The following is a 15,913-nucleotide window of genomic DNA, read 5'->3' on the forward strand; positions in this document are numbered from 1 at the left end:
AGGTGTCCGGGCATGGGTCAAGAGGGGACACCGTGTCCGGGAATGGGCTCAGGAAAGGAGCCGGGTGCCTGGGAATGGGATCAGGAGGGGATTCGGTGTCCAGGAAGGGCACCCGGTGTCCAGGAATGGGGTCAGGAGGGGACCCAGGAGTCCAGGGCGGGGCCCAGACATCCGGGAAGGGGACCCAGGCATCTGGGAATGAGTCAGGATGGGACACAGTGTCCGGGAATGGGGTCAGGAGGGGACCCAGGGGTCTGGGAATGGGTCAGGAGGGGAGCTGGTGTCCAGGAAGGGGGTCAGGATGGGATCTGGTGGCTCAGAAGGGGGTCGGGAGGGGGCCCAGGAGTCCGGGAATGGGGTCAGGAGGGGATCCAGGAGTCCAGGGCGGGGCCCAGACATCTGGGAAGGGGACCCAGGCATCTGGGAATGGGTGAGGATGGGACACAGTGTCCGGGAATGGGGTCAGGAGGGGACCCAGGTGTCCAGGAAGGGGGTGAGGAGGGGACCCAGGTGTCCGGGAAGGGGGTCAGGATGGGATCTGGTGACTCGGAAGGGGGTCGGGAGGGGGCCCAGGAGTCCAGGAATGGGGTCAGGAGGGGATCCAGGCATCTGGGAATGGGTCAGGAGGGGACACGGTGTCCGGGAAGGGGGTCAGGAGGGAACTTGGTATCCAGGAAGGGGACCCAGGGGTCTGGGAAGGGGTCAGGAGGGGCCCCAGGCTCCAGGGGGTCCCAGGCGTCCGGGAAGGGGGTCAGGCTCCGGCCCCACCGGACGGGCACGAAGCCGAAGCCGTGGGCCATCCCGGGGCAGCAGCCGAGGCAGCAGCCCACGGACACCTGGAAGACGACGGCGCTCACCGGGACGCGGTTCCTGCCGGGAGACGAGCCCCTGTAGCACCCCACGGGCACCTATAGCCCCCCACAGATGCCCCTATGGGCACCTACAGCCCCCCACAGGCACCCCTATGGGCACCTAGAGTGCTGCGCAGGCTCCTATAGCAGAGCCCCATATAGCCCCATAGGCACCAGGGGGTTCTATACGGACACAGAAGAGGCCCCATAGCCCCCTGTAGGCCCCACAGGCACTGGGAGAGCCCCTATAGCCCCCATAGGCACCAGGAGGGCCCCCAAAGCCCACAGGCATTGTGAGAGTCCCTATAGCCCCCATAGGTACCAGCAGAGCCCTATAGACCCCACAGGCATTGGGAGAGCCCCTATAGCCCCCCTAGGCACCCGCAGGGCCCTATAGACCCCACAGGCACTGGGAGAGCCCCTATAGCCCCCATAGGCACCAGCAGGGCCCTATAGACCCCACAGGCACTGGGAGAGCCCCTATAGTCCCCAGAGGCACCCCCAGAGTGCCCGTGTCATACCCAGTGTCCCCCCATAGCTGGTGTCCCCCGTAGGCGGTGTCCCCATAAGGCACATAAGGGTGGCAGGGATACTGGGGGTACTGGGAGAGGTACTGGGGGTACTGGGAGAGGTACTGGGGGGATACTGGGGGTACTGGGGAGGATACGGGGGGTACTGGGCGTACTGGGATTCCCTGCGGGTAATGGGGGACATTGAGGGCACTGGAAGAGATACTGGGGGTACTGGGGAGGCATACTGGGGGTACTGGGAGGGATACTGGGAGGACTGGGGAGGATCCTGGGGGTGAGGAGAGTATGGGGGGATACAGGGAACACTGGGGATACTGGGGGATACTGGGGATAATGGGGGAGCTGGGGGTAATGGGGGGACATTGAGGGTACTGGGAAGGATACAGAGGTACCGGAGGGGGATACTGGGGGATACTGGGAGAGGTACTGGGGGTATTGGGGAGGGATCCTGGGGTTAATTGGAAGGGGTATTGGGAGGACTGGGGATAGTGGGGGCACTGGGGGATGCTGGGAGAGGTACTGGGGGTGCTGGGGAGGGATACTGGGGGTACTGGGTGTACTGGGGGTTGTCGGGGGCACCGGGAGCACCGGGGGATACGGGGAGCACTGAGGGGGTGCTGGGGGCTACTGTGGGTGCTGGGGGTAATTGGGGGTTACTGGGGGTACTGGGAGTAATGGGGGGTACTGGGAGCCCTGGGGGTACTGGGGTGACTGGGGGTTGCTGAGGGATAATGGGGAAACTGGGGGTACTGGGAGCCCTGGGCGATACTGGGGGCACCGGGGAAACGGGCTCCCAGGGGCACTGGGTGTTACTGGGAGCACCGGGGGGGGCACCGGGGGACGTGCGCGATGTCCCCACCGCGTCCCCCCCCCCCCTCCCCGTGCCCGCTGCTGCCGTGTGCGCGGGGGGGGGCGGGTGTCACTGGGGGGGACACGACACGGGGACACAGACGGGCCGTGCCGGGGGGTCGCGCCCCCCCCCCCCCCCCGAATTCCCCCCCCCCCGGGGCTACCGCACCCCCCATCCCGCATCCCCCCCCCCAGCCCCCGGCAATTCGGGGGTCCCGGTGTCTGCCGCCCCCGCCCCCCCGGGCTGGCAACGGCCCCTCCGTGGGGCGGGGCGGGGGGGGGGCGGCACAAAGGCTGTCACACACACACACCCCCCCCCCGGAGGGTGCCGGGGAGCGGGGCTGGGGGGGGACAAAGGGTGACCCCCCCGGAGGGTGCCGGGGGACACACGCAGAGGAATGACCCCCCCGGAGGGTGCGGGGAGGGGGGAGACAAGGAGTGACCCCCCCCACAGACACACAGAGGGTGCCGGGGGGGGCACGAAGGGTGACACCCCCCCCCCCGGGGGCGGGGCGGGCGCAATGGGGACCCAAGGGCCCCCAGCTGGGGGGGGCGGGACCCCCCCCCCGGGCACAGCTGTGCCCCATCGCGGGGCTGGGCACGGCCCCCCCCCCCGCGGCCTCTTAAACCGCCGGGGGGGCTGCTGGGAGCCACTGGGGGCTGTTGGGAGGTCTCGGGTGGCGACTGGGAGCGGCTGGGAGCCGGCTGGCGCTTACTGGGAGCGACGGGGGGGCTCAGGGTCGCCCGCTAGGCGCTGCTGGGGGCTTGCTGGTGTCAACTGGGAGCAACTGGGAGCTCGCCGCCGCGTCCTGGGAGCGGCGGGGGGGCTCGCCGCTGCCTGTGGGGGGCTACTGGAGCCTCCTGCTGCCTCCTGGGAGCCGCGGGGGGGCCAAGCGCTGCCTGCGGCGAGTCGACTGGGAGCCCCTGGGGCTTTACTGGGAGCGGGGGGGTGTTTACTGGTGCGTGGTGGGAGCTGCGGGGGCCCTGCTGGTGCCGCTGGGGAGTAACTGGGAGCCTCCTGGGAGCCGCGGGGGGGCTGTTGGGAGCTGCCGGGAGCGCGTTGGTGCTGACTGGGAGCTACTGGGGCCTCTCCCCCCCCGCCCCGCTGCCGGTGTGGACTGGGAGCGCCGGGCTTGGGGGGGGGGGGGGGGCGCAGGAGGGAGCCCCCCAGGGTAAGGAATGGCTGGGGGGGTGTCCGCCCCCCCCCGCCCCCAGTGTCGTTATTCCCGGCTGGGAGGTCGGTGGCGGGGGCTGTGCTGGGGGAGGCAGGGCTGGAGCGGGGTGAGGCCGCGGGGGGGGGGTTATGGCCGCCCCCCCCCCCCCCCCCGGGGCTGTGCTGGGCGGGGGGGGTTGCTATGTTCTCTCACTTTTTTTTTTTTTTTCCGAATTCTTATTTTTATTCCCCCCCCACAGGCCTCAGAGGAGCCCCCGGGACGGAGCGGAGCCGTGGGTTGGGACCCCCCCAGAGCCACTCTTTTTTGGATGTGGGGGGGGATGACCTTTTCCCCCTCCCCCGGTGTGTGGGGGGGGCCCGGCGCTGCCCGCGGAGCGCGGCCTCGGCCCCCCCGAGGCCGGCAGGGTGAAGCCCCCCCGCAGCCTTGGAGGACGCTCGGGGTGAGTCCTGCCCCCTGCCCGGGCTTGGGGGGGGGGTCCCCCGGGTGTTCCCCCCCCCCCGTCTCAGCGGCGGGTGCAGGGAGGCTCCGGGCACCCAGTGTGGGGGGGGATGGGGGGGGGATTATTAATATTGTTTTAATTGTTTTCCAGGTGTTTGTGGCGGAGCAGCAGCGGCGCCATTGTCCGTGCAGGTGCGTGGGGCGCAGTGCGGGCCCCCCCCCCGCCTCTAAAACCAGTGTGTGTGTGTGGGGGGGTGTCAGGGGAAGGGGAGGGCGGGCAGCGGGGCGAGGCGGAGGGGGGGCTGGGCGGGGGGGGGCGCGGCGGGGGGGGGGCCGGGGCGGGCCGGGGGGCTGGCGGGCGCTGTGGTGGCCGTACTGGAATTTGAGGCGCAGTTCCCCGATGCGGGCGCGGGGCAGGATGTCGGGGATCCACTCGATGATGAAGGGGGTGGGCTCCTTCTGCGTCGGGGAGGTGTTTCCTGCGGGGGGGGGGGCACAGAGAGAGAGAGGGCTGGGTTATTCGGGGGCTCTTTTATTTCCCAGGAAGTTGCGGGGGGGGGCTGTTTCCCCCCCCCCCACCCCCCCGGGGTTTTTGGGACTGACAGCGGTGCCGCGGTTCCCTTTGCCGGCGGCTCTGGCCGGGTGGGGGGTGTTCAAACTGCGGGTGTTTTGCCGCCCCCCCCCGGGGGGAAATGGGGGAGTTTGAGGCGGTTTTTTTTTGGGGGGGTGTGTGTGACGAGCCGTGCCGGCGCGGGGAGCCCCGGCCTTCCTGGGGCCGGGTCGGCGTTCCCCCCCCCCGGCGTCCCCCCCCCGCGGCGTCCCGTAGCGGTGCCCCCCCCGGCCTGCGCGTGTCTGCCGGCGGTGGGGGGGGCCGGTGTGATGGCGGTGTCTGTGCCTTCTCCCGGGGTGAGTCTCTGTGCTGGGTTTTGTGTTTTTGTTAATTGCCGTTAATGAAGTGATTTATGGGGTGTTGGCGGGGCTGGGTTTGCCCTTTGGCCTGGGGGGGGGGGGCGGTAGCGGGGTCCCCCCCGGGGAGGTTGTTGGGGGGGTGTTTGTGCGTCAGGCGCCCGGCGGAGCAGCGGGAGGCTCTTGGCGGGCGAGTGTGTTCGGGGGGGGGGTTTTGGGGGGGCTCAGGGCTGTTTGCGTGGCAGGGGCCGGCGGTGCCGGGCGGGGTGAGGGTCTGTGGCCTTTCTGGCCTTTTTGTTGCCGTTTTTTTTTTCTTTTTTGGGGGGGTGTGTTTTGTGGGTCGTTTGTGTGTGAGTGGTGGTGTGTTGTTTTTTTTTCCCCCTGGGTTGTGGGGGGCGTCTGTATTTTTGGCCTTTTTGTGTGTTGTCTTTTTTTTTTTCTGTTTTGTAGGGGGGTTGGTAGTGGGGCATGTGTGCTGTGTCCCTTGTCTTGGAGGTGCCTGGGAGAGCAGCTGGAAGGTGGCAGTGGGGTGAGTGTTTCAGGTGTTTTTTTTGGGGGGGAGGGGCGTGTTTGGGTTGTGTCGGGTGTTTTGTGGGTTGGGGTGTGTGTCGTTTTGGGGGGCAGGTGCCTGGGGGAGCAGCCGTAAGGTGGCGGTGGGGTGAGTGTTTTTCTTTTTTTTGTGGGTGGGGGGGGCTGGTGGTAGCCGGGGGGCTGTTTGTCTTTGGGTGGTTTTGATATTTATTTTTTGTGTGTTTTTCCCCTGCAGGTGCCTGGAGGAGGGGGAGGAGGAGCAGTGGAGAATGGAGGCTTCGGGTTGAGGTGAGTGCCTGGCTGGGGGTTTTGCCCCCTGGCCTTGCCTCTTTTGGTGGCAGGGGGCTGCAGTGTGTGGTGAAACCTATCTCAAGTGTTTGAGATTTTTTTTTTTGGGCGGGGGGTGGGCACGGACACTGAGCTGTGGCAGCTGGGGACACGGGGGGGGGGGGGGGGAGGGAGGGAGGGACCCCCCCGGGGTGGGGGGGGACCCCCTCGGGTGGGGGGGGCAGGACCCTCCCCCGGGTGGGGGGGTCTGGGGAAGGGGGGGCCCCTTTGGGCTTCGGGGCCCCCCCCCGGGTGGGGGTGTGAGGGGGGAGGCCCCTTTGGGCTTCGGGGCCCCCCCCGGGTGGGGGTGTGAGGGGGGAGGCCCCTTTGGGCTTCGGGGGCCCCCCCGGGTGGGGGTGGGAGGAAGGGGGGAGGCCCCTTTGGGCTTCGGGGCCCCCCCCGGTGGGGGTGGGAGGAAGGGGGGAGTGGGAGGCCCCTTTGGGCTTCGGGGCCCCCCCCGGTGGGGGTGGGAGGAAGGGGGGAGTAGGGGGCCCCCTTAGCCCTGGGGGGGGGGGTGTCCCTGGGGACTGGTCCCTGGCGACTGGTCCCTGGCTGGGGGGGGGAGGCCTCATAGCTGGAAGAACGCAGCACTTGGAAGAATTCCCGGGAAGGGGCCCCCAGGGCAGGCTGGCAGGAGGCAGCCCTTAGAAGAAGAAGAAGAAGCCCTCCGGGGGAAAGGCCCGGGGGGGGGGATCCTGGGCCCTGGAGGGTCCGGCGGGGGGGGGTGAGGGGGGGGTGTCCCAGCTTGCCCCCAACTTACCCACTTTGAGGAAGGTCTTGAGCTCCAGGGGCCGGATGGCCGGCTGCTTCTCCAGGGGGCCGTAGGCCTCGGCGATGCTCTCCACCTCCACCTTGGGACACCTGAAGAGCTCGTAGGAGCCGTCCCGGTTCTGCACGAAGCTGCGCGTGATCTCCAGCGGCAGCTGAAGGCGACGGGCAGGTGAGGGGCGGCCGGGGGGGGCAGCGGGCGGGGGGACGGTGGGGGGGGCCGGGCGGCGCTGGGGGGGCTCACCTCGGGCGTGTCAAAGATCTGCTTGACCTGCAGGACGTTGGTGATGTGCCACGTGTACTTGGAGAAGGTGCCCAGGGGGAGGGCGTCCTTGCGGACAAAAGCTGCGGGGGGGAGAAAGGGTCACTCTGCACCTCTTTCATTGGGGGGGCGGGGGTTTCTTCCCTTTCCTTGGTGGTGGCCTCAGCTCTTGCTCCACTCTGTGGCTACGGGCCCGGGCTGGGGGGGCAACTGCTGAGGATCGGGCTCTGCCCTTGGCCGCTGCTTCTCCCTGGGACTCGGCTCCAGAGTAACAGCGACTAAATGGGGTCTTAAACAGTGGTGCCGGCCTCGGGAGAGCTGCTTTGGCTCGTGCTGCCGGGGGGGGGCACGGGGGGGGCCGGTGCCGGGGGTCCCCAGGCCTCGCCGCTGCAGAGACAGTGACTCGTGCTCCCGCAGCGCCGACAGGACGGATTTAACTGTGCCCGGAGCCCCGAGGGGGTGGGTGAGTCTGGATTTACACCCCACGCTCGGGGAGGAGAGAGGAGGTAAAGCAGTGAGGACGCTCGCCCGCACGGGGGGCCGCCACCTTCCCCTGGGGGGGCGGGGGGGTAACAGAAGGAATAAAGTCTTTTGGCTCTAAGCCTGGCTGCGTCTGTTCCTGCGGCCCCAGCGGGGGCCGGGTTTGTGCCCTGCCACGGGCTGAGGGGGTTGCCCCGAGTCGGGCGTGGGGTCCCACTCAGCTCCGGCCCCCGAGGGGAAAAGCTGCTGGAAAGCGGAAGGAGGGAGGGAGGGATCGTTGGGGGCTGCTGGGGTTTTCCTCCTGCTCCTGGGGGGTCTCTCACGTGCGCGGGGCAGTGGCGTCTCACCCGTGGTGGAGTTGGGCAGCCTCTTCTTTGCGCTCCCGCTGGAGATCCGCTGCTGCAGCGCGTCGAAGAAAGCCTGAGGGATGTGGAACACCAGCGGCTCCGGCTTCCCTGGGGGGGCAGGAAGGAGGAGAGGGGTGGGGGGGTGAGGGAGAGGCGGGGGGCTGGGGGAAAGCCCTCCCCCCCAACTCCTGCTCAAGGGGCGAGTGTCTCTGCTGCTCCAGCCTCCAGCGGGGGGGCGGCAGGAGCACACTTTTATCACCTTTACAGTAAAGTATTTTCTCAAATTTAGAGTCTGGTGCCTCTGGTTCTGGCGTGTGGCCCTGCTGCCGTGGCTCCCTGCCCCCAGAGAGGGCGGCCCCCCCTGGTGAGGGGCAGGGAGTTGGGCCTCCAGCCTCAGGGCTCCCTTGGAACTGGAGCCACTCCATCGTCCTCCTAAGCAACGCCAGCCCTGGCTCTCTGCTCCCCCCCAGTCCCTCCAGCGCCTCTGCAGCCCTGAACTGGACGTGTCCCAGTATGGCCCTGTCTCACCCTGGGCAGGGTCCAGGTCTGGGCTCCCCGGTTCCAGAAGGACAGGGAACGGCTGGAGAGGGGACAGCAAAGGGCCACCAAGAGGATGAGGGGACTGGAACATCTCTCTGATGGGGAAAGGCTGAGGGATTTGGGGCTCTTCAGTCTGGAAAAAAAGCCGACTGAGGGGGGATCTTATCAACGCTGATCAATACTTCAAGGGGGGGTGTCAGGAGGACGGGGCCAGGCTCTTCTCAGTGGTGCCCGGGGACAGGACAAGGGGTAACGGGCACAAACTTGACCGTGGGAAGTTCCATCTCAAGACGAGGAGGAACTTCTGTGCTGTGAGGGTGGCAGAGCCCTGGCACAGGCTGCCCAGAGAGGTGGGGGAGTCTCCGTCTCTGGAGACATCCCAAACCCGCCTGGAGGCGTCCCTGTGCCACCTGCTCTGGGTGACCCTGCTCTGGCCGGGGGTTGGACGGGGTGATCTCCAGAGGGCCCTTCCCACCCCGGCCACTCTGGGAGTCTGTGAACGCACGGCCCGGCGGGGGCTGCCCCCCTTCAGCCTCATGGTCACTCATTGCTGCTGCTGCGTGGGGACAATATCATGGTCTTTAAGAGCCACAGAATCATTCAGGTTGGAAAAGACACCGAAGATCATTGACTCCAACCACGAACTGAGCAGAGCCAAGAGCAGCTCGTGGCCGACGCTGCCGGCAGTGTGCTCGCCTGCTCCCCGCACGGAACACGGCACGGGGGGGATCGTGGGCGTCAGGATGGGTGTCTCTGCCTTAGGTGACAAACTTACAACACGCTTAAGCTGCTTGCAAAGAGCTGCTTCCCCTCCAGCCCTGTTTTGGGTCCCTCTCTTCAGGGGAGCAGCTGCCCAGCTCTCCCAGCAGCCCAGAGACACACAAAGTCCATCCCCAGTAAGGATTTTCACAGACCCAACACAAGCTGCCGCCTCTCGGCTGGAGGCCGGGCCGGAGCCGTGCCCCGCTGCCGGCTCAGAAGCGGAGTGGGGCAGGCGACAGGTATCGCGGCCACGAGCCATCGCCCAGGGCCGTACGTGCCCAGGGAACGCTCGGGCCCTGCCTTCGCAAAGCGGCCCCCCCCAGCCCTTCTGAGTCGGGCAGCTCACCCGCCTTTGCCTCCCCGAGCTCGAATTCGAGCATCAACCACCTCTCGGGGAATTTCTCCCTTCCCCGGGATAAACCCCGGTGCCCGGCTGCTGCTGAGCGCCGAGTCCACCGAGTCAGGAAATAAATCCCAGGGGAGAGAAGCTTCCCCAGGGCAAAATACTGGGTCCGAAGCGGGTAAAACCACTTCCCTCCCTGCTAAGAGTTATTTAACGCTGCCAAGAGCTGAGCGACTGAGATGATGACAGTGCACGGAGGGGAGGGGAGGGGAGCGGTGCAGAGAGGCTCCCCCCAGCCTTACCCTCAAACTGGTAATGCATGGTTTGGTGGATGCGTTCGGTGACGCTGGCCAGCCAGTCCTGGAAGGAGAGGGTCACCTGCGCCTCGTCCAGCAGCTGGTTACAGCCTGCACGAGAGAAAGGGCAGGAAAAATCACAATCGGAATCCGAATTAGAACCAGAATCCGCACCCAAGTGAAGCGCCAAGCCCGACGGGCAGGAGAAACAACAGCTCGGGGCAGGAGAAACAACTCAGAAATAACAACTCAGAAATAACGACAGCCAGCCACTCGCCTCCCTGTTACCCCGCTCCCCCATAATCCTCACCCCCCTCGAGGCACTTAGGGATAACCCAAACCCAAGGCCTTCAAGCCTTAAACACGAGTTAAAGCCTCTCAGGTTCTGCTCAGACCCACGGGATAACAACCTGCATCTTCAGAATCCAACCCAGCCGCTTTCATTAAGCCTTTCCTAGCCCGACGAGCCCGGATGCCCTGGAATTCCAGGGAAGAGCCAGATGCCTAAACCAGCAGCCTTCTCTCTACCGGACCCCGGTACGCTCGTGGCGTGCGCCGAGGGGCTTGCAGCTCGACCGGAATGGCCGCTGCCGTGGCCCGCTGCGGTCCAGTATTCCCCGTTCTACCCGCACCGGTTCCCCCAGCGGCGCCAGCCGCAGCTGCCTGCGTTAAACCGAGCCCCGAAAGGCAGCAGGACACCGAACGCGACCCCGTCCGTCAGCTCGATGGACGAGACGCCGCTGCCCCGGGCACCTCGCTCCCAGGGCCGGAAACGCGGCACCGCTTGAATCCGCTTCCGAACCCCCCTCTGCTCTCGGCGCCGCCGTACGGCGACACCCGGGAGCCGCCTCCGTGGCCCCCGGCCCCGGGAGCGGGACCCGACGCCTCCTCGCCCCCCGCCCAGAGCGCCGCGACCCCCCGGGGCCGCGCGTGGGCATCTGCGGGAGCAACACGGGGAAAGAGACGGGATTTGTACCCCTTTCTAGGCCAACGCTAAAGCCGGGAGGAACAAAAGCACTAAAGCACAGCCCCAGACCGCAACCAGCCAGGAGAGCGGCTTTCTCTGAAGGGCCCCGAGTCGCTTTTCGGGTTCCCGTGGCATGGGGCTGACCCTTCCCTCCCCGAACATCACGGCGGAACACACACAACCACCCGGCCGCCTGCTCAGAGACAAGGCACGACGCCGGTGCCCGCAACCGCCTCCCCGGGGGGACCCCGGCTCCCGGCTCCTCCCCGGCCGGGCCGTGCTTCCCAGCAGGGATTTGCCACCAGAAACCACAGCGGCTCCGGCCACAGCAAGCTCCCCCCCGGCAGCTCTGGCCATTCAGAGACGCTGCAAACACTGGCAAAAAACCACTGGAAACCGGCTCGCAACTGTGTCTGACCCCATCCACCCCCTCATTGTGCCCGGGAAAGCACCTCGTGGCATTAGGAGACACCGACCAACACCTGCCCCCTCCCCAGCGGCACCGGCCCTACCAAAAGCCAACCTTTTTAAGCTCGCCGTGCCCAAAAATCCACCAAAGAGCCACCCTGGGAGGACGCCGGCATCGTCCTTCTCTAACAACAACCACGTCTACGGCCAACCGGAGCCACGCCGGACACACGGCTACCAGTAACACCAAGCTGCCCGAGCCCGACTGCCACCTCCTAGAGCCGGCGAAGGAGGGCGAGGGCTCGGCTGTCCCCCCCGCGGGGGTCACGGCGGCACAAACCGAAGGGCCGCGAGCGTCCGCCCGGTCCCCGAGCGTCCCGAGGCGCGTGGCCGAGGCTTACCTTGTCTCTTCAGCGAGGAGGCGACGGCCGGCTTCTTCAGGCTGCTTCTCCGGGCGTTGCCGTGAGCCGCATCCTGCGCCAGGAGGGGGCTGGCCGCCCGCGCCCCTGAGGGATGGGTTCAAAGAGCGTCGGCGCACGAGTCCCGGGGGTCCCCGGGCACCCCATGCGGGATGGGACGGGGAAATCCCCTCTCTCCCCAGAGCCGGCTGTCACCACAGCTCTTAACATCGCTAACGATCCTTAAAGGACCCGCCGGACCCAGGGCAGGGGTGCGCCCAACACCTGGAGCCGCTCCGAAAGTCACCGCCGGCGCCGGACACGAGCCCGGCGGGTCACGGCGGGGCTGCCCCTCCGGCTGGACAATGGCTTACGGCTCCGGCCCGCGTCCCTCCCTGCCCCGCAGACACTCACCCGGCGCGACGTCCTTTTTCCTCTTCTTGGCCTTGGCAGCAGCCGCCTCCCCGGCCTGCCCCGGGGACTCGGGGCTGCCCACCAGCTGCGGGACCGTCAGCCCTTTCAGCCCTGGGAGAAACAAGACTCCGTCCTTAAAAGCATCTCAACCACGCGCGGCAGCACCGCGGGGGACGTGGGGGGTCTCGTGTCCCCCTCCCCACGCCGGCGTTTGGGCCCCAAGACCTCCCAGCACACCCCGGACGTCCTCGGAGAGCCCCCAAAGCCCTCCCGGCCCCCCCAGACACGCTTCTTGGGGGGAACATCGAGGTGAATTCACTCAGGGCACCCTCCTCAGGGTGGATTTTCACCTTTGGGGGCCTAAAACCAAGGCGGCATTATCCAGGCGCGCCTATCGGGGCACACAACCCCCCGGGGGACTGAACCCCAGAGGCTGCTGCCATGGAGGGTGCGGGGGGAGTGGTGTGGTTCACAACGAGCTGGGCTCCCCCCAGCGCTGCTCCGGCCCGAGGGAAGAGAACACCCGGCTCCCCCCGCCAGGAGAGGAGCCCGACTCACCCCGAGCACCCATCGGGATCTGGCCGCCCCCCCCCACTTTGTCCCAGCTCCCGGGGGAGCGCAGGGAGCGCCCCGCTCCGCTCCCACACGGCAGGAGGGAGCTGCAGCCCAGGAGGAATCGCTCCCCAGGAAGCCCTGTCCTTGCAGAGGGAGGGGGCAGGCAATTAAACCCCAGCTAACGAGGCCCCGATGGGGAGCACATGCGAGGGCAGCCCCGGTGAAGCGAGGCAGGTGAGCAGGAGGGGAGTGGGCGGCATCAGCCCCACACATGGTTCCCCCCCCCCCAAAAAAATCCTCCGCGTGTCGCTTCCCCCACCTACCGCCGGCGTCGCAGGCGAGGAACTCGGCGAACTCCTGCGCCAGGCTCTCGTCGCTGGCGAAGGCGCAGAGGCAGGCCAAGAAGTGAATGCAGCGCGGCGACGGCGCCTCCTCCTCGGCCGGGCCGCCCTTGCCGGGCTTCGGAGCCTGGCAGGAGCAGGAGAACCTGTGGTCCGTCAGCGTCTTGGCGTTCACCTTGTGGGCGAAGGAGGCGTGCAGGTAGCCGAGGCTGTGCTTCTGGCTGGCCTTGCACTTCACCACCAGGATGGTCTTGGTGACGCGCTGCACCAGCGGCCCCGTGGGCTCGGTGGCCAGCTGCCAGATGGTTTGTTTGGTTTCGGGGGAAGCCTGCATGGAGTTGAGCACCGAGCTTTTCAAGGCCAGCGGGGTGGCCTCCGTCTGGCAGTTCAGGGCCAGTTTGACGTGCTGGCACTGGTTTTCCACCACCCCTTGCGTGGCCGCTTTCAGACAGGCCGGCAGGTAGCAGCGGCCGGAGCTGAGCTGCGTGATGATGGTGCCGTCCACCGTCTGGATGGCCGTCTCCGAGACCCCCAGCTCCACAAAGCACCGGGAATCCGGTCCCCGGTCCCTCTGCCGCACCGAATAAACCTGTAAGTCCGAGCCGGTGACGATCTTGACGGCGTCGACGCCGGGCTGCTTGCGGGCGCCGTAGCGGAAGACGGTGCCGCACGTCTTGTTCTTGCAGATGAGGCCTCGGGTGCCGTTGTAAGTGCCGCAGCGGGGACATTTCCGGATGCCCCGCAGCGTGGCCTTCCCCAGGTCCGACAGGAAGGAGGGGACTTTGGTCCTCACCGACGCCGGCTCCATCCTCCGGGAGACCTGGAAGGGCAGAGAGCGGGGGGCGAGTTAACAGCCCGGGGAGGGACAGCGGGGACGCCGCGCTCGGCTGGTGACACCCACGGGTCCCTCTGCAGGTGGCCGTGGCCGTCCTCGGTCCCCAGCAGCCGCGGAGACGGAGGGGACAGAGCGAGAGAGGGGGAAGCGATGGACTGAAAGGACATGGCACGTAAATAAAGCTGGGTGGCCTGCCGCCATGGCGGGGGGGGACGCGCGGCGGGGGGGGACGCGCGGCGAGGGGACGCGCGGAGCAGCTCCCCGGAGGGACACCGGAGCGGCAGCCGCCATCCGAGGTTTGGACGACGGGAGAGAAAAGCCTGCGTGGACGGGACAGAAACGGGGCGATTCCCCCCAGATCCACCCGGGTCGGCTTTTGGCAGCAGGTCGGCAGCCGAGGAGCACGAGTGACTCCCGGCGAGTGGCCCCGGTGCCGCCGGACCCACAATCCTGCCCGGGTCACGGCATGACACAATCATTTAGGTTGGAAAAGACCTTTCAGATCGTCACGTCCAACCGTCACCCCAACACCGCCCAAACCCCCACTACCCCACGTCCCTCAGCACCGCGTCTGCCCGGCTTTTAAATCCCTCCAGGGATGGCGACTCCACCACTGCCCTGGGCAGCCTCTCCCGATGGCTGATAACCCTTTCCGGGAAGAAATTTTCCCCAATATCCATCCTAAACGTCTCCTCCTGCAACTCGAGGCCGTTTCCTCTTGTCCCATCGCCTGTTCCTTCGGAGAAGAGACCGACCCCCCCTGGCTACCCCCTCCTTTCAGGGAGCTGTGGAGAGCGAGAAGGTCTCCCCTCAGCCTCCTCTTCTCCAGGCTGAACACCCCCAGCTCCCTCAGCCGCTCCTCACCAGACTCGTGCTCCAGAGCCCTCACCAGCTCCGTTGCCCTTCTCTGGACACGCTCCAGCCCCTCGAGGTCCTCCTTGGAGCGAGGGGCCCCAAAATGAACACACCGTTCGAGGTGGGGCCTCACCGGTGCCGCGTACGGGGGGACGCTCACTGCCCCGGTCCTGGCCACGCCGTTCCTGACACAGTCCATGAACATTTCTCCCCTGCCAACCCCATTTCCCCCTTCCCCTGTCCCTCTCCCTCTCACACCAGGCGGGCTGGGAGGGGGCTGCCTGGCTCCCCTCGACCCCACGGCAGAGCCCTCCGCTCGCCCCTGCCTCCCCACCACCACCAAAACCCCCCTTTTTGGGGCAAACCCAGGCACGGCGTGAAGAGCCACATGCGGCCGAGCCTTCGAGCCGGCGTCCCAGAGACGCAGACAGCGGGCAGAGGCAAAGGGACGTTTATTGTCACCGCCAGAGGCGAGCGGTGGGTGTGAGGAGAGGCCGGGGACGCTGAAAAGCAGCTCCAGCTCCCGGTGTCCCCGTGGTGACTGAAGCCAGTCCCAGACCTCAGGGGGGATTTATACTGGATAAACTGGCCGTACTGGGAGCTCCCGGCCCAACCGCAAAGGACAGGGCACAGCTCGGGGGATGGTGGGTCTGCGCCGACAGTGCCCCGACACCCCCCTGGGTGAGCGGAAGGGCCGTCACCGAGGGGAGCACAGGGGCAGGGTCAGGGACACCCCGGTCCCAGCAGGGCCCGGGGGCCAGTGCAGGAGTGAAGGGCCAGGCTGGGCGCTGGGTGACGTGGGACCAGGATGGGGGCACCCGGCTGGGCCGGGCACCGGGAGCAGAGCCTCCCCCTCGGCCACTGTCACCTCAGGAGGGAGGCTGGGGCCTCCCCATGGCCGCTGTCGTCTGAGGACAGAGCCTCCCCTCAGCCATCGTCACCTCAGGACAGGGCCTCCCCTCAGCCACTATCGCCTCAGGACAGAGCCTCCCCTCGGCCACTGTCACCTCAGGACAGGGCCTCCCCTCAGCCACTATCACCTCAGAATGGGGTCTCGGGCCTCCCTTTGGCCTCTGTCACCTCAGGAGGGGGCCTGGGGCCTCCCCATGGCCACTGCTGCCTCAGGACAGAGCCTCCCCTCGGCCACTGTCACCTCAGGATGGGGCCTAGGGCCTCCCCTTGGCCACAGTCACCTCGGGAGGGGGCCTCCCCTCGATCTCGGTCACCTCAGGAGGGGACTGGGGCCTCCCTTTGGCTACTGTCACCTCAGAATGGGGCCTGGGGCCTCCCCTCGGCCCTGATCACCTCAGGACAGAGCCTCCCCTTGGCAACTGTCACCTCAGAACGGGGCCTGGTGCCTCCCTTCAGCCTCTATCGCCTCAGGAGGGGGCCTGGAGCCTCCCCACGGCCGCTGTTGCCTGAGGACAGAGCCTTCCCTCAGCTACTGTTGCCTCAGGACAGGGGCTGGGGCCTCCCCATGACCACTGTCACTTCAGGAGAGGGCCTGGGGCCTCCCCATGGCCACTGTCACCTGAGGACAGAGCCTTCCTTCGGCTACTGTCACCTCAGAACAGGGACTGAGGCCTCCCCTTGGCTGCTGTCGCCTTAGAACAGGGGCTGGGGCCTCTCCATAACCACTGTCACCTCAGGAGTGGTCCTGGGGCCTCTCCGTGGCCTCAGTCGCCTCAGAACGGGGCCTGGGGCCCTCACGACCAGGCCGGGGTTCGCCTCCGCG

The 15,913-nt window shown here is 67.3% G+C and overlaps 1 protein-coding gene and 1 long non-coding RNA gene across 2 annotated transcripts; one reads left to right on the plus strand and one right to left on the minus strand.

Annotated features, from left to right (window-relative positions):
• The first annotated feature begins 3,202 nt into the window (after positions 1-3,202).
• LOC134526690 (uncharacterized) lies at positions 3,203-4,106 on the plus strand. Its single transcript, XR_010074018.1, has 3 exons — positions 3,203-3,402; positions 3,644-3,844; positions 3,995-4,106. It is a non-coding gene; the product is annotated as an uncharacterized LOC134526690 (long non-coding RNA).
• LOC134526689 (uncharacterized protein C2orf42-like) lies at positions 3,957-15,162 on the minus strand. The gene is given in 10 exon segments (XM_063358810.1): positions 3,957-4,175; positions 4,177-4,322; positions 6,368-6,530; positions 6,620-6,720; positions 7,465-7,572; positions 9,412-9,516; positions 11,182-11,286; positions 11,593-11,703; positions 12,471-13,308; positions 14,213-15,162. Coding segments are annotated over 10 exon segments (1,923 nt in total). The 5' UTR covers positions 14,384-15,162; the 3' UTR covers positions 3,957-4,100.
• Positions 15,163-15,913: the final 751 nt, after the last annotated feature.

Source organism: Chroicocephalus ridibundus, chromosome 23 (assembly GCF_963924245.1).
Source record: "Chroicocephalus ridibundus chromosome 23, bChrRid1.1, whole genome shotgun sequence".
NCBI classification, from domain to species: domain Eukaryota; kingdom Metazoa; phylum Chordata; class Aves; order Charadriiformes; family Laridae; genus Chroicocephalus; species Chroicocephalus ridibundus.